The 17,869-nt window shown below is 25.8% G+C and overlaps 5 protein-coding genes and 2 non-coding genes across 7 annotated transcripts; 5 read left to right on the top strand and 2 right to left on the bottom strand.

The window, feature by feature from the left end:
* Positions 1–1,754: 1,754 nt before the first annotated feature.
* Phum_PHUM613090 (trimethyllysine dioxygenase, putative) lies at positions 1,755–5,513 on the bottom strand (the record flags this gene model as incomplete). Its single annotated transcript, XM_002433040.1, has 5 exons — positions 1,755–2,022; positions 2,083–2,307; positions 2,379–2,554; positions 2,628–2,851; positions 5,291–5,513. The coding sequence occupies 5 exons, from the start codon at positions 5,511–5,513 to the stop codon at positions 1,755–1,757; spliced, it is 1,116 nt and encodes a 371-aa protein (XP_002433085.1).
* Phum_PHUM613110 lies at positions 2,902–2,975 on the bottom strand. Its single transcript has one exon. It is a non-coding gene; the product is annotated as a tRNA-Ile (tRNA).
* Phum_PHUM613100 (GTP:AMP phosphotransferase, putative) lies at positions 3,685–4,341 on the top strand (the record flags this gene model as incomplete). The annotated part of the gene is made up of 1 exon (XM_002433041.1): positions 3,685–4,341. The coding sequence occupies one exon, from the start codon at positions 3,685–3,687 to the stop codon at positions 4,339–4,341; it is 657 nt and encodes a 218-aa protein (XP_002433086.1).
* Positions 5,514–6,768: 1,255 nt separating the features above from the next.
* Phum_PHUM613070 (uncharacterized protein) lies at positions 6,769–14,029 on the top strand (the record flags this gene model as incomplete). Its single annotated transcript, XM_002433039.1, has 15 exons — positions 6,769–6,859; positions 7,138–7,316; positions 7,443–8,078; positions 8,152–8,320; positions 8,403–8,619; positions 8,738–9,171; positions 9,249–9,674; positions 10,031–10,267; positions 10,367–10,588; positions 10,686–11,710; positions 11,783–11,991; positions 12,067–12,821; positions 13,056–13,458; positions 13,540–13,832; positions 13,908–14,029. 15 exons carry the CDS (start codon positions 6,769–6,771, stop codon positions 14,027–14,029), a joined length of 5,418 nt encoding a protein of 1,805 aa, XP_002433084.1.
* On the top strand, positions 9,812–9,885 carry Phum_PHUM613080. The gene has a single exon. It is a non-coding gene; the product is annotated as a tRNA-Ile (tRNA).
* Positions 14,030–14,550: 521 nt separating the features above from the next.
* Phum_PHUM613060 (uncharacterized protein) lies at positions 14,551–15,333 on the top strand (the record flags this gene model as incomplete). The annotated part of the gene is made up of 1 exon (XM_002433038.1): positions 14,551–15,333. One exon carries the CDS (start codon positions 14,551–14,553, stop codon positions 15,331–15,333), a length of 783 nt encoding a protein of 260 aa, XP_002433083.1.
* Positions 15,334–16,017: 684 nt separating this feature from the next.
* Phum_PHUM613050 (ETHE1 protein, putative) lies at positions 16,018–17,153 on the top strand (the record flags this gene model as incomplete). Its single annotated transcript, XM_002433037.1, has 6 exons — positions 16,018–16,068; positions 16,142–16,286; positions 16,372–16,557; positions 16,652–16,808; positions 16,887–17,029; positions 17,101–17,153. 6 exons carry the CDS (start codon positions 16,018–16,020, stop codon positions 17,151–17,153), a joined length of 735 nt encoding a protein of 244 aa, XP_002433082.1.
* Positions 17,154–17,869: the final 716 nt, after the last annotated feature.

Here is a 17,869-nt window from a genome sequence, read left to right as displayed (position 1 = left end):
AATAATTTTATTTTTTTTTTTAAAATGAATGAGTTGTAATTTAAACATGTCACTTATTTTAATTTATGTAGGTTACATAGAAAACTGTTTTAAATAAAATTACTACTTGGTAAATATCAATTTAAAATGAAAATACTATTATGCAATTAAAAACAAAAAAAAAAAAAATCAGAGCATATTGATAACAGATATATAGTTGTTAATAAATTATTTAAAATAAGACTGTTGTTTATTTAGCTGCCAATCAATCAATAAAACTAAATAAAAAATAATTTTTTTTTTATTTTTTGAAATTTTTACAATAATTTGAAAATAATAAGAAAATAAATAAAAAAAAAAATTAAATAAAACGAGAGTATTTGATTAAGAAGAGCCAAGTGCCATATTTTTTTTTTTATTATGTAACGCATAAAAAACATAAAAACAATGATAATTTTACCATTTTGAGAGTTTTTTAAGAAAGAAAAAATAATAATAATAATTTTTTTTTTTATTAATAGTATTGTAATGCCGAATTATAATCAATTTATTTTATTTAGTAAAAAAAAAAAAATTAAATCAATAAATGAAACGAACGACTGTTAATTTTATAAGACTATACGTATAATTACCGTATTTATTATATATATATATATATATATATATATATATATATATATTTGGGTGGGTTATATTGTTAGTAAATAAATTTACTACCAGAGCATACAAATAATAATTTTATTTAAATAAATAAGCGAATTAATTTGTTTGAATATTTAAATATTTATATTTTATATATATAAATATTTATAAATCATACATAAAGTCACACTTTAATAAAATTTAAAAGATAAATATTTTTATATTTTATACGTACTTGACATTCAAAAAAAAATATTTATTATTATAATAATAATAATAATTGAAATAATACGTACTTTTATACATTCTTTTTTTTTTTTATATGTATGAATTATTAAAATTATTAAATTTTTATCATACATAAATTTTATTATTTAATTTTAAATGTATGTAAAAAAAAAAAAAAATTTAATTCAATTTAAGGGTTTTAATTTTTTTTTTTTTTTTGATTGGTTCGTCCATGTGTAAATGAAAAAATTTATTTTAAATAAAAATTTGATTTATTAATAAATATTTATTAAACAAAAAAAAAAAAAGAATATTTTGATTAAAATAATATAATAAAATTAAATTTACTATTTTTTTTTTTTTTTTTTACAATAATACACTCTTGACATTGTGTAATATTTTTATTTACTTATAATCCCGAGGTATTTGAAGTTCATTGTCATAATAATAATAATAATTATTATTATTACTATTATCATCATGCAAAATAATAAGAAATGAAAATCAAAAGAAAAAAAAAATTGATAAAAAAATAATTTAAAAAAATTTTTTACCTTGAAATAAAAAATAAAAAAAATATTTTCTGGGAGAAAATTTATCACTAAATACAATTTATATTTATCTATAAATTGATAAAAACATTTTTTTTTTTAAAAATAAACTTACGTGTAAATTACAAAGAAAAATAAAAAAAAGTTTAGGTAATGATAGAAAACTAAGTTCAAGGAAATTTTTTTTTTTTTTTTCTATTTATTACCAATAAACGATAAGAAATTTTCAATTATTAAAAAAAAAAAAAAAAATAATCAATAATACAATAAGTATATGTATATGTATATAAATTTTTTATTTATTTATAGCATAAGATGATAATTATGTCAATTATTATTAATGTGTCGTTGAAATCAATTAATTAATTTTAAAACTCTTGCTTTGCTTAAAAAATCTCCTCTTCCTATATAACAACCGCACATGGTTCGATGACCTGTATATGATGTCCTTCCGTGAAGAATTCTAAAATTATCAAATATCAATACAGTCCCGGGATTTAATTTAAATTTCCATTCCAAATCTGGATTTTTTATTATCGAACCCAATATTCTTAAATCATTATAATGTTGAAGGATTTGATCCTGTGGTATGGTGACGGGAGCTCTATCGTGAATATTATATCTGTAAATTACAGGTAAATCAATTCAAAAAATTAATTAATTTGTAAAAATAATTTCTTACCTAATTTGTTCCGGTTGTTTTGTTACAGGATGAAGTTTAATTAAAGGTCCGGAAAAGGTATAATGATATCCAGGTTCTAAATATTCAGCTTCGACTTCGATCAATGTCAATCTGGTAAAAGTGTCAGGAAAATTTTCTTTTAATATTTCAATCGCTTTAAATCCATCGATTAAAAAATTTTCTCCACCTGTTCCCGTGTGATTTATGCAATGTAATACCTGAAGACTAAATGAAAATTTGAAGAAAAAAAAATTAATTAATGGCGGTGAAAGATTTTATTAATGATTTTATATTACCCGGCAGCTTCTGTGAAATATGTATTATCTGTGTGAGGACCTAAATATTGTTTTGTGTATGCTGTGTCGTTATGGTCCATATCATCGCTAAATTGCCACATGCTTCCAAAAACTGTATTTTGAACGTGGGATAATTTCAATATTACTTCTTCTGTTGATTTTACATTTGGTGGTACCTGTAAACAAAAGAAGACGGTCAGAGGTTGCTTAAGGTAGAAAAATTATTATAATAATACGAAAATTATTTACGTTTTCTATAAATCCTACGCCATAATCTACGAGTGATTTCATGACCGAGTAAATTCCTTCATCGGATTCCAAAATTTTTTTATAATCTACGTGACAAACGTCATATTTAATAATATCATCTTTTGTCCAAAGTACATAATTTCTTATTAATTTATTACGATGATTGTCAAACGTTAATTCTTTTAAGTACTCGAGCGAGTATTTAGAACGATGTTCGTCGTCCCCTAAAACGAGTAGCAAAAGTTTTTATAATGAAAAAAAAAAAAAAATTATTTGGCCCATGGGGGGATCGAACCCACGACCTTCGCGTTATTAGCACGACGCTCTAACCAACTGAGCTAATGGGCCTCGATATTCAAAGAAGTTTTTCTAAAAAAAAAAAAAAAAAAAAAAATTAAACTTATCAATTTTGTAATAACTTTTTTAAAATAATATCATTAATAAATACATTAATTGAATACATTAATTACTTTTTAATTTTAATTAATTAATTATTAAGTGACAAATCATCGACATTACAGAAAAAGTTTTTTAAAAAAAAAAACCGTTACAAAAATTTTTTGAATTTCCTTTGAAAAAATTTTACTTCAACAAAGGTAATAACGACGTTAAAAATTTAAATTTTCGTTAAAATGTACGGAAAAAAAATTAAATCAAAAAGAAATTATAATATTTAAAATAAAAAATATTTTTTTCGAAAAAAACTTTTTGAAAAACTGTGTAACAAAACATTTTACCGCGCATGCGTGAAAACTTTTCCGTCCGACTTTTTCCGAATTAAACCGATAAATAAAATTATATTTCGTCTGCTCTTCGTAAATGTTAACGTATTAATATGTTGAGATTGGCGGTTTTATTTGTGAAATTAAAGGAAATTTACAATGAGTTGATTATTTGTTATCATAAATAAGAAATTTTTTTTTTACAATAAAATTCAGTATGAGATGAAAATTTTTATGTTATTATCGAATAAAACGAAATAATTATAAATATATATATATATAAATACAAAAGGTTTTTGTGTTTATTAATTTAAAAAAAAATATATATATATATAATGCAAACATTATTTAGGGGAACAATATTAGGAGTTCCAGCAGCAGGTAAAGGAACAATATCTAAAAAAATAATAGAAAATTTTGATATTGTACACGTATCAACCGGAGATTTATTTAGACAAAAGATAGAAAAATCGGATTCAGTGGGAAAAGCTGTTGCTAAATATATTTCCGATGGTAAACTCGTACCTGACGTATTCGTTGTTGACATTATATTAAGTAAAATAAAAGAAGAATTATATGATAAAAATTTCCTTCTCGATGGTTTTCCAAGAACAATAAAACAAGCGGAAAAACTATTTATGTCGTTCCCGTTAACAATAGCAATTAATTTAATTGTACCACTTGAAGAGATACTTAAAAGAGCCGAAGGACGACTTGTACACGTTCCTAGTGGAAGAATTTACAATATCATTTTTCGTCCACCTAAGGTTGCAGGAAAGGATGATGTTACAGGGGAACCATTGTTAAGGAGACCCGATGACGAACCGGAAAAAATTCACGAAAGGTTAAAGATTTATTATGAAAATACACAACCACTTGTTGATTATTTTAAAAAAAAAGGAATATTAAAAAATTTTGATGGGACTTCAAGTGATAAAATGTGGGAAAACATTAATAAAGAAATATTAAAACAATTAAAACCTAAATCGTGAACAAAACTTTTGTTTTGTTTTTTTTTTTTTCTAAAATATTTAAATCTAAAAAAATTTTCCATTTTAATTTTTAATATTTTATAAATACCTGAAAAAAGGTTGTGTAATAAATAAATTATTTTTTTAATAAAACAATATTTTTTTTATTAAACTGACTGCCATGTTTATAATTATTTAAAAAAATAATTAATTAATTGTAATGATATTTAAATATTTATAACAAATTGGCAAAAATTTCAATAATTTTTATTAAAATTTACCCTATTACATTTGCCAATTGTTTATAATAATAATAATTTTTAAAAAAAATGACAATGTCATGTATTTTTATGTAAAAAAAAAAACAAAATTTTTTCTGTTACATTACAAAATTTATAATTTTGTTAATAATAAATAATAATAATTATGGTAAATAAATATTTTTATGTCAATTTAAATTGACAGATATTATAATTATAAACAATACATAATAATTATATGTCACCCTAATGACCTTTTCTCTCTCTCTCTCTCTAATATTGTCACAAGTTTATCCCCCATATAAAACACTAAATAACATAACAGAAATTATTTTAAAATTTATTTAAAATAATTTAATAAAACATAAAATATTTTTATTTTAGGAGTATAAGATTTTTTTTTTTTTTTTCATATTTTCAACAAGAAAATAAACAAACATAATTTAAATGATAGCGTATTATCATTATAGTAAAAAAAAAAAAAAAAAATCGATAAAATCATTATTAACATGACAAACAATTTTTTTTTGATAAATTTTTTGTGGAACCTCACAAAATATAATTCAAAGTGATTTTTTTTTTCTCATTGTGAATCACTAATAAAACATTTTGTAGTTTAATTAAAAAAAATTAAAATATTTTGAAGAGGGGGGGAGGGGGGAAGGGGGGAAATAAAAGATGACATATTAAGAAGCCTTGGTAATACTTACAAACAATATTAAGTTCGTCTCCATCGATTGAATAATTTTTAGCTTTTATTTCAATTGGTATATCAATCAAGTCAATTTTTTTTTGTAATGTTATTTTATTATAGCAATTATCACATTTACAATGATCTCTAAGCCAATAATAATAATAATAATAATATTTAATTTTATCATTTTTACAAATTATATTTAAACCGTTACCACATTCATTTTCAATCACACTCATTATTTTTTTTATTTATTAATTTTTATGTTAAGTAAAATAAAAATTAATTTAAATTAAAAAAAAAAAAAAATTTCTTTGTCCTTCCTGTAAAGCAGGAGTTGGTTACATAAAATTGATTTATTTTACGTGTCTGTCTTTTATGTGTTCAGTGGCGAAATAAGAATTTTAAATATTCTTTTAAATAAAAGATTGTAGAAAAATAAAAAATGAAATGAATTACACACAAGAAAAAAAATTGATATGATTTTATTTTAATAAAATTTATTTTATATCATTTTGATTCTTTGTCAAAAAATTAATTTAATGTTTTTTTTTTTTTTTTGTATGGAATTTTTTTGTCAATGATGCGTTACTGTTTGTGTTGACCTGTTTTTTTTTTTTTTTTTTTTTGAGTTCTCTTAAAAAATTATTTAATTACATTATCTCAAATCTAAAATTAAACAAAATAATATACTTTTAAATTAAAATTTATAATTAATAATTATGATTTTCATTTTATACAACTGCTTTTTTTTTTTTTTAAATGTATTATAATATAGTTTAATAATTATTTGTATTGTTATCTTGATATTTTTTTTTATTATTATTTTAATTATAGAATTTTATTTGTCGGTTTTCCTTGTTATCAAAATGAACTTGAGTTTTTTTTTTTTTTTTTTGGCACGTTTTTATGTCTGCCGCCATTTGCTTTTTCTTTAATTTACCTATTTATATATATATATAATAAATGTTTGTTTAAAAAAAAATGTGCCAAATTTTTCAATGTCAATTTTTAATTACCGGAAGTAAAATTTTTGAATTAAAAATAATAAATTTTAACAAACTTATTTTTAAAAAAATTTTTTTTGGATAATTTAAAGTTTTTGATAAAGTCAAAAGCTTTAATTTAAAGAAGAGAGATAAGGTTTTTTTTAAAAATAGAAAATAAGACGAAATATACTTTATTTGTTAAATGCTTTAATAAAAATTAAAAAAGAGTTTATTGAAAGGAAGTATTTAAAAAACAATTATCTATTTATTGAGATTAAAATTTTTCTATATTTAAGACATTGGGCATATACAATGGCGAACTTTTATATTTGAAGAAACTTAATAATTTTTACTCTATGAAATAATAAATTCTAGTGACACGAACTGTATTTAAATCATTTTAGCTTGTCCCCTAAAGTTAAAAAATTTCATAAAAAACACTTAGCAATAATGAATTGATTATTATTGAAAAAGTTATTAATTTAATAATAAAAGACTGATTAAAATGAGTTTGATCTCAAATATAAATTCAGATTATGTATCCGACATTTTAGATGAAATTGCATTAGAGGGTTTAGATGGAATCACAATTGAAGGTAGTTTCCTTGAATAATATTTCTTTAATTTAAAAAAAAATATTATCAATCCATAATTAAACATTTTAAGGACCGTGCATAACTTATTTTTCTTTTAAAAAATTAATTAAATTTTTTATTAAAATCCTATTCTTGAATTTACCGTTTTTTTAAATTTAATATTCAAAATTTTTATCAGTTGGAAAGATTGTATAAAATTTAAGCTTAATTTTATTGACTTGTAAAGCTTGTGAAAATTCATTATATTTGCTTTTTTTTTCTTTTTTAATAATTTTTAGCATTGTGGAAAAGGCTGTCAGTGAGACCAAATTTTTGTTTTAAAATTGATAATGATTCAAAATGTTTTATGTGGAAAATTGTTATTCAATTAAAACCAATTAAGTATTATGAATTACCTGAGCCAAGAGCATCATTAAAACATTATGTATGTTCTCCAGATACAGAAAATCAAGAAGCAGTAAGATATTTATCTTATTTATCTTTAGAAAATTTATTTTGAAAGTATTCTTTATGAAATATTAGTTTTTAAATTTTGTGAAGTGTATAAAGTTATCGAAACCTTAATATAAATTTTTTTTTTCAGATTTTAGAATTAGACAATGTGTACCCATACTGCAAATTAAAAAATGTTACCGAAGTATTTGGATCTTGTAAATATTATTTTACAAGAATTGACATCACAGATGAAGTTGTCAAGCTCAAATTAAGCGAGGTAGAAGAAAAATGGGGAAACAAATTAGTTATTGTTGCATCACAAGATATAAGAACTTATTCTCTAGTAGGAAATTTAAGCACGTCTAATATTGACTTTTCCAAATGTTCCATTCATTATGACATGCTAGAAAGAATAGGAAGAAGTAGATATCTTGGATTGGCTACTTGCGGCAAAGGTAGCATTCAATCTGTTGTAGAAGATTGTAAATCTATTTTTCATTATTTAAAATTTTTACAACAACATAAACTTATTAAAAAACAGTCTCTTTTCGGAAGTTTAAACGGATCTGCGAATGCGATTAAAATTCATCTAAACAGATTTTATGAATTGTGTTTAAATGATAATTTGTCAATTTTGAAAACTGCTATAGAAGAATTAAAATTAAGACCACTTTGTGCAATGCCCAGTGATGAATTTAATGCTTTATTCGACCAAAAACAAAAAGCAAGATTAAAAAAGTTTAGAAAAACAGTCGTTTTTAGAAAATATATTTCACTTACATCCGTATGTATAACTAAAAAAATTTTTTAATTTTAAATAGTGATAATTACTAAAAATTTATTTCATTAAATTTTAGATTATTCCTTATTGTAAACTTTTTCCAAATTCTAGTCCGTCAGATTCAGAAAAAAAAACAAAAAATGAAGAAAAAATGGTTAGGTGTGCTCAGTTAATTAATCCCAATGTTCAATTTGTTGATATAATCGAAAGGGAATGTGAAGTTGATGATGAAGAATCTAATTTTGGTAACTTATTATTATTATTTTTAATATATACATATAATAAAAAAATGTAATTTTTTAATTAATGAATATTTATTGTTTTTAGGAATTTTACCTAAAGGAATTTATTTTGAAAATATGCCTATAACCGCTCAAGCTTTACATCACATTAAAAATTCAGGAGCTTCCGGACTGTCACATCAAGATTTAGCTCAGAAAATGGGTTTGACAAAACATTTTATTAGAGGGTTAATAAATAAGTTATATAGTGAAAAACATATACAATTTTATTTTGAAAATGATGGAAGAAAGAGATCCAAGAGGTTTGTTTTTTTTTTTTAGAAATAAATGACTGTCATTATTTAGTATTTTAAGGTGTAGGGCATGCATCTTAAATTTTCCAATCAAAACTTTCAAACTAAGATAATTATAAAAACGCAGGTACATAGTAGGAGAAAATATTCAAAATAAAACGGTAGCTTCGGAAATTGTTCAAATATTATCCGAGCCGATTTCAACAAAAAATATACCTGATGCCAAAGAAAACGTTACCAAAAATGAGGATGAAATTTCAAAGGAACCAATTAGTATACCTCAACTGAAAGAAGAAAATATGTCTTATCGAAGCCTACGCAGAATCGGAATGATTATAAAAACAATAAAGGCGCACAAATATAGATTACTTCATCAAATTTTTAAGTATGTTAATCAAGAGGAAATCGAGGAGGGCGTCACTACAAAAGTTGACAGGCACACAATTAAAAGAATGTTAAAAAAACTCGGGGAAGATGGCCTTATCAAAGTTATCCCGTTAACGGAACAGGATAAAACGGGACAAATCATTTATCTTTACACAGATCCAGCTTTTGAACCAGGTTTTTTTGAATTATTTTGAGGTTTAGAAAAAATAATTAATTTAAAAACATTGCTTATAAAAATTATTTATTTTCAGATGAAAGTCAGCTGAATAGTTTACGACAAATACATTCTTCGTTTAATACAACCGAATTGAAAAAAGTTGTCGAAGAGGATTTTGGCGATTTGGAAAACGCTTATGCAAAAGTTTTAGCAGAGAATTACACGGAAATGAAAAAAATGTTAAACGGCATTGTAAGAAAAACTGACAAGCCTTTCCAATCGAGCTTAAAACAAAGCGAATTATTATATTCTCCTAAGTTTATTCGCTTAAGTATATTGCACGATTTTATTTTCCACCTGGTTTACGATTACACGGGAATATCGGATAAATCTCAAGAAGAAATGATTGAAGAATTAAGTAAAACAACTGCTATAGATGATGAATTAAAAAATGAAATTTCTCAACTGTACGGAACTCAATTATCAACTTACATGTTTGTACCACCGATAAATAAAATAGGTTAGTCATAAATTTTTTTTATTTTTTTTTTTTCTCCCCACATTTATTATAAAAATAAGTAAGTAATAGTACAAATTTAATAAAATGAGTAATAAGTCATCTTTATAATGTAAATATTCACGCGAGTGTGGACGTACGGCCCATTAGCTCAGTTGGTTAGAGCGTCGTGCTAATAACGCGAAGGTCGTGGGTTCGATCCCCCCATGGGCCATGTAATTTTTTTTTTTTATTGAACATTTTTTTTTCTCATGATTCTTTATCAGAATTTTATTAACTTAAAATAAATAAATAAATTTCAACGATATTTTTTTTTTAATTTATTAAACAATTAATAACGGAATCAATATGGATTTCAGATAAAATGGATGGATGGTTTTTACTATCAGATGTTTTGACACGATTACCTTTATCTATAATTGTGAAAGCGGTCAAAGTTAGCGAAACATGTCCAGAGTTATGGAAGTACCTACATCATCCAGTTCGAAAGCATTTTTTAATAAAAAATCTTCCTTTGTCAGTAAGGCAAATTTTTTTTGATAGAAAATATCAGTTGAGTACCATTTATAATGACTTTAGGAGGCTTTGTTTTATAGGTATCATTAATAATAATAATAATTTTAACAAAAAAAAAAATTTTTTTTTTTTTTTGTTGCTTTAAATACAAATTTATTATTATTATTATTATTTTGTAGGTTTAATTCAGTTCGGAATTAAATTCGGCCGTGAACAGCATCAAACTCTTGCTTATTTAAATCGTAAAGCTTCATTATTAGATACCAGTACATCACCTGCAGAGTATTATCAAGTACCTTCAGACATGACTTTCGATGTCAAATCGTATTATTTTGAAACCAAAGCGGATGTAAAAAAATATTGGATGGATATGTTTAACATATGCATAGCAACAAATCTCGGTAAAAAAAAAAAAAAAAATGCAATTGTAATTTAATTTTTTTTTTTAATTATTCTTTATTCGAATAATTCAAATGCATTTTAAAATTGCAATTTCAGGATGTAAAACGAATGTTATCGGAAAAGAAATTTTCATGGAACGTGAATCGGCAAAGGAATCCTACAAGAAAGCCATAGAACCTAAATCTGTTGCTAAAGTCATGGAGAATGATAACGGAATCATTCCCGGTGATAATTTAGGAGCGGCAGGATTGGATTCGGGCATGTTTTCATTTTTAAGAAGCAATTGGAGTGGTCCTGTTAAAAAACCCGTGGATGAAATGATAAAAACAAAAGTGTTAAAAATGCCCATTCAGAGAATAAAAAAAGAACAAATAATGAACAATATATACAATAAGTCAAAAAGCTGCAGGAAAAAAGTTTTGTCGAAAGTTGAAACGTTTAATTCTGTCGTGCCGAATAATGAGAAACCGATGAGAAGTCGAATTAGAAAAATAAAAGAAAGGGAATGCAAGGTAAAGCGAAAAAGAAATATATCTTACGATGAAATCGATTTGGAAGCTTTGAGACTCATGAGCACTCTTCGAGTGACTTGGTCCACGGCCGAAGATAATTTTCTTCTCATATGTAGAGTTGCTATGATGTTTCTCTGTCCCAACTCGCGCATGTTTGTACGCATACCGTGGGTGGAAGTTCGAAAAGTTTTGCAAGAAAACTTTGCAGAGTCGCGTAATAAAACGCAAAAGGCCGTTGCTAGAAGAATTATATACATGATGAAAAATCCCACGACTCTTCGTAGCGTCAATCTATGCTTGGAAGAATTAAAACAAATGCCCGAGGCTACAACTAAATTTGATTGTTCGCAATTATTAAACAGCATAAAACCATCGCATCCGCAATTGGTGGAATTACAAAACCAGTTGTACGAAAAATTTCGCGAATTAGTTCTTTTTCTCAAGGATAGATTTATCGATTGCAAGAATTTCAACGGTAAAAAGAAAAATACGGAAATCATTCCGGATACCATTCGAGAATTTTTCGATAAATATCAATTGGAAATCCCCGAGGAACATCCGATTACCGTAAAAAGCATCAGGGAAAATGTAATACGTGCCGTGTTAATGGTAAGCGGTGGATCACTTCCATGTTTTTTTTTTTAAAATTAATTTTTCAACAAAAATTTGAATATATTATAGAGTAGTTTATCTTGTCGAGCTGATAAGACATCGTCAGCACTTCAGCTTTTTGACATATATCGACAGTACAACGATGATGAACTGCACAAAGCCATAAGGAAATTGCAAAGGGATAAAGTAATTACGGTTAGCAAAAAAGCAGGGAACGCCATTTTTAAAGAAGGAAAAATGTTACCGTTGTCTTTTTCACCTTACAAATTATCTTTCGCGTGAGTGATTTGAACCTACGAGTCACCTTTTCACGAAAAACGAATACCTCCGTGATAAATTTTATTTTTTTCCAGGTTCCAACACATGCTGAATATGAAATACGGTCATGGAATTTACTCGGAGTCTTTTTTGCAAATCGATAAACTTCTCAACACGGAAGAAGAATCCGAATTCGAAGTGGATTTGAACGAGTGTAACGTAACATTATTTTTACTCGCCAGTCGAGAATTAGTTTTTTTCCAGACGATTCTTCCAGAACAAATCGTAGTATTGGATCCCGGACATTTTTCCGATGCGACGTATTCGAAAATACTCGAAAGATATTGTGAAATGCTTCGTTACAGCGGTCCGAATTTAAAATTCGTTTGTTCTTCCGGTAAAATATTATCAAAGCCAAGCGGTGGTGAAGAAGACGTGGTAAAAGTCGACGAAAAAAAAAAGAAAAGAATTCATGAAAATTTAGATTCTAATGTTGTAAATTCGAAAAAAATCAAATTGGAAAATTCTACAGACGATGACGAAGAAGAAGAGAAGGAGGAGGAGGAGGAAGAAGAAGTGGAAGAGGAAGTGGAAGAAAAGGGAGAAGGGATCGTGGGAGAAGAAGGGGACGAAGGGGAAGAACGTAAAAATTGTGATAATACGACGAATAACGACGATATGGCTATTGAAAAAAAAAGTGAAAAGAAACAAGTGGGGAGCAGTGAAAAAACGACCAGATCTTCCAGAGTGATTTTGTACATGATGAGAGAAGAAGCGAAAAAAGAAGCCAATAACGATTCCAGTAGATTCGCATACGAATTTTGCGTCGTGAACGCATCGAAAATTTTGAGTAAAATAAATAAAAACGGTTTGAAAAAATATTGCAAAGAAAGTGGGCCCGAATCCGTTTCGAACATCATAAAAAATATCATCAAGTAATTTTTTTTTTTTTTTTTTTTTTGCACTGCTGGATGCGTTTTATGCATTTTTATATAATAATTAATTTACGAATAATTTCTTTGCAGTCGATTTTCCGTGCCTATCACTCTGACAAATGAAAAATCAACGGTGGAAAATTTCAAAGTGAAAAACGAAATAGAAAACGTTCAAAAAACGTTGGATTTTATTTGTTCGAAAAAAGAACATGGAGTGACAAATGGAGAATTGAAAACGAATTGCAAAAGCGACATTTTACCCGAGATCGTGGGATATTTACTAAACGAAAAAGTCATTATAAAATCGGGGATTTCGGAAACGAGATACGTATCTCAAAAATATTGTTCTCCCTGGTTATTGAATTCGTTTAAAATGAAAAGGCTTGAAAAAGAAAAAGTTAAACCGAGTGAAATCAATGCGATCGTCCTCGACGATCCCTTGAACAAGAATCAAAATGGCGACGACGAAGGACGAGCACCAACGAAAAAAATGAAAACCGTCATCAGCTTACAAAAAATTAAAAGCGACGAATATACTTCTTCTCACGCATGGTAAACAATTGGGTAAAAAATGATTTTGAAAATTATTCAACGTACCTGAAATTTTCTTTTTGTTTTTCTTTTTGTTTCCAGCTCAAACGACATTAATAATAAAATTAAAATTATAATTAAACCGTGGATAAGGATAGACGGATCTTTAAATAGAAAAGTATTGGATAGATTTTTAGGTGCCGTTTTGTCATTTATCATGTCCAATCCTGGAATTTCGATAAAGGCGATCATGGATAAATTTTCTCCGTCGATAACGCCCGTCTGGACAAAAGATCTCGTGGAAATTCTATTGGAAATCGGTTGCGTTACACTCACGAGTCTCATAGTCAAAGAAAAAGCTAGTCTTTTTTCAAAATCTGTTATTTTAGTATCAGGTAAGATGAAGCCTAGAACAGTTTAAAAGTATTTAATAAAAGTTTTAAAATGAATTTTATGTATTATATTCCCAGATTCTTACACCGGACTCGAAGATGACGATTTGGTTGCCGTCGAAGCCAAAGTTGACGCCATTACTTCCTTAGGTTTATTTATTGGGAAAAAAAATTACGCGAAAGATTTTCTCGTAGATTGAATAATTATAATCAATTTAATAATTGTTTGTTGCTCGATAAAATAGTTTTTATTCCTTTTAACAATTTATGTAAGTTTAATTTTGTAAATAAAATTATTTTTTTAAAAAAAAATTATTTAAATTTTTTGTTGTATGTGTAAGCCTGTTCTGAAAAAGGCGGTAAATTATCTAAGCGTTTAAAAAGTTTTTATTACGTAAGTAAAATAATTGTTAATTTTTAATTGATTACAATTAGTGATTTTGTCAATATTTTTATTTAAAATAAAATTGACATTTGTTTAATGAAGATGATAAAATTTTGTCAACAAAAATCGCGGGAAAAGTTTCAATTTGAAAAACCATAGACATAAAATAAATATTATAGTCGTTTGGTCTATGTGAAAGTGAAGTGTAAAATTGAAGTTAACGATTCGACTTGACGGTTATTTAAAAGCAAAAGTAAAAATTTTTTATTATTAATAATAGAATTTTTGTATTATTATAATTTTTTTTGTTTTTTTTTTAAGTTTAAAGATTTAGAAATGGATGAAGAATTAGATTATATGTCAGATGACTTTTTAGCAAGCTGCACGAAAGGTGCAAATGATGTACGTCCTGGACTTTTAAATAATCGTAGAGAATTAAGAGAACACGAATTGATAAAGAAAAAACAATTAGCAATGATAGAAAAGAAAAAACCTATTCAGGTTTATCAAACTGAAGTTTTAGAAGAAGGTCTTAAACAGCCAATAAATTCATCTAATAAAGGATTTTCAATGCTTCAAAAAATGGGATTTAAAAGTGGTATGGGTTTGGGTAAAAATAATGATGGAATGATTGAACCCATAAGTCTTAATGTAAAAAACAATAAACAGGGTTTGGGTCATAAAATTAAGAATCAAACATTGTTAAAAAAAAAAACTGAAAATAAATTAGATGAAATAAATGAGAAAGATTTCACAATGTTTCTTTCGAAAAAAAATAAGGAAAAAAAAACTACGAGTGATTTGAGAAAAAGTCAAAGAGTATGTAAAGAGTTAGATATTAAGACGAACAAAACTGAACCTGAAACTTTTTGGTTTTGGCCAAAAGAAGATAGTTTAGATAAATCAGAGGCGAGTGTAAACAATGATGAAGAAAATATATCATGTATTGAAAATAGTGAGGATATTGATAATGAAGAAGAAATAACTGATGAAGAAAAATTAGAATTAATAACAAAATATTTAAGAGAAACATATTATTATTGTATTTGGTGTTCAGTTCAGTATTACGATGAGAAAGACTTAGAAGAATGTCCTGGTTCGACAAGGGATGATCATTAAACAAAATAATCGTTTGTAAGAATGGAATTATAAGTTTCACCGATTCCATCACAATTTTAATTTACAGAAGAAAGAACATTTTTTAAAAATTATTTTCTGTAAAATATTTTACAACATTGTCTTACAACAAGATTAATTTGTAAATATTCTCTTACTACATTATCAAAGGTCATAAAGACAAATAACAAGAAAGTAAATAAATTTATCAAATTGAAGAAATTCAATTGAGAGAAAGCATAATAATAGTAATTTTACTAATTATTAATAATACTAAATATAATTATTTATTATTTAAGGAATTTAATATTTGAAAATGTTTCACGATGGCATAACACGTTAAACGTTCTTAACATGTTAATGTTTTATCTTTGGTAAAATCTTTTTGTTCGAGATATCGAAATCATAATCGAAATATTTAAATTTAAAATAATAACATCTCTTATATTTAACTTATCACATTATTTGTGGATTTATATTAAAGTCATTTAGTAAATAAAAATGCATAATAATAATAATAAATTGTTCTTAAATTAATATTAAATCTTTATAATTTTTTTTGTGATGATATTTTTGACTAGATTACAACGAAATTTTTTTTATTTAGATAAATTAAAACCGTTTTATGAATATACAAACCGCAATAAAGTGTGCCTTTTAAAATTTCAATATAACGCATCACATAAAATGACAATAAGTTCTCTAATACCACAAACAGAAGATTTTTTTTTCCGTCAGGTATGTAATTATTTTTTATCGTAAATTCATTTCTTAATTAAATAAATTTAATTATTAATTATTGAAATTATAGCTCTTTGATAAAGAAAGTTCTACTTATACTTATCTTTTGGCTGATACTAAAAAAAAGGAAGCTATTTTAATTGATCCTGTATTGGAACTTGCTGAAAGAGATGCACAATTAATTAAAGAACTGGATTTTAATTTAAAATATGGTGGTAATTATATTTAATTATTCTTTATATAAGAATAAAATTAATAAAAATGAATAAAACTTTTATTAACTTGTAAATTTACTTCTAGTCAATACTCATGTTCATGCCGATCACATAACTGGAACTGGAAAATTAAAAACAATATTTCCAAATTGCAAAAGTGTTATTTCAAAATCCAGTGGAGCACTTGCTGATATAGTTGTTACAGAAAATGATAAGATAGACTTTGGAAGACATGTACTCGAGATTAGGCCAACTCCAGGACACACAAATGGTAGATAATACTTTTATAAATATTTATATTTATGTTGGTACTTAATTGTTTTACCAATCGATTATGTTTGATTTTTCAATAAAACTTTTTCCAGGATGTGTTACTTATGTTTGCCACGAACAAGGATTAGCCTTCACAGGAGATGCTTTACTAATTAGAGGTTGCGGCAGAACAGATTTTCAAGAAGGAAGTTCCAAAACATTATATAATTCCGTTCACAGTCAAATTTTTACTTTACCCGATAATTACCGGTAAGTTTTTTTTTTAACCAAAAACAAAATGAAATATTTGAATCATGGTGTCATTACAGTTATTATTTTTAACTTCAGATTGTTTCCTGCTCATGACTACAAAGGGCAAACTTCTACAACAGTTGCAGAAGAAAAAATGTTTAATCCAAGACTTACAAAGTCCATAGATGAATTCATCGATATAATGAGTAAACTCAATTTATCATATCCGAAGCTCATTGGTAATTATAAAAGTAATTTTATTTATTCAAAATATTGAATAAATGTATTTAGCATAACATACTCATTACAGATAAAGCTGTTCCTGCTAACAAAGTATGTGGCATTCAAGAGGGAATGAAATAAACTATGAAAATTTCCATCGAATGATTACATAAATGGTTTGTTTTTAATTTATTTTATTGAATCTAATTGTCGAGTGCCTAAAAAAAAAATGATGTCATAATCTTTATTATTATTATTATTAAATTGCTACAGTTTATATTTATTTATAATAATGATTGCTTGGTTTTTATGATAAAAGCATCAGGAGTTCATTTTGATAAAACTAAACATTGATTAAAAATACTTAAAGTTTGGCAAAGATAAATATTGTTATATTCGGTTCGTTCTTTATTTTTGTAAGTAATGAACAAGCACTTAAAACTATCACAAAACTAATATTAATAAACAAGAACTTATTACAGCTAGACTAAAAATCAAATGAACCAACGCCAAGCTGTGTAGCTTGCCTATATTACTTTGGTCTTTCGTCAGTCAACTGTTTCGAATGTTCGAGCAAACACTTGCAAATAAAATAAAAGAAGGAGTCTTTAGAAGCTTCGCTTCTAAAGAAGAACAATTTGAGTTCGTCGCCAGTCTTTTGTTTATAAAAAGTTGAAAATGTGAATATTGAGTACGGGATCATAACACCTCCCCCCTTAAGACGGAAAACAATTATTTTGAAAAAAGAATTTGTTTTCTCCTCTTGTTCGGATTTGACAGTTTCCTATGTCGGGTTCTGAATGGTTCCGTCCAGGTTGAGACTCCTTGAGTAGTAGTAGGTGCTATGTCTTCTGTAT

The sequence above is a fragment of the Pediculus humanus genome, genomic scaffold, assembly GCF_000006295.1.
Source record: "Pediculus humanus corporis 1103172108321 genomic scaffold, whole genome shotgun sequence".
NCBI classification, from domain to species: Eukaryota; Metazoa; Arthropoda; class Insecta; order Psocodea; family Pediculidae; genus Pediculus; species Pediculus humanus.
This window is presented reverse-complemented; position numbering and strand designations above follow the sequence as displayed.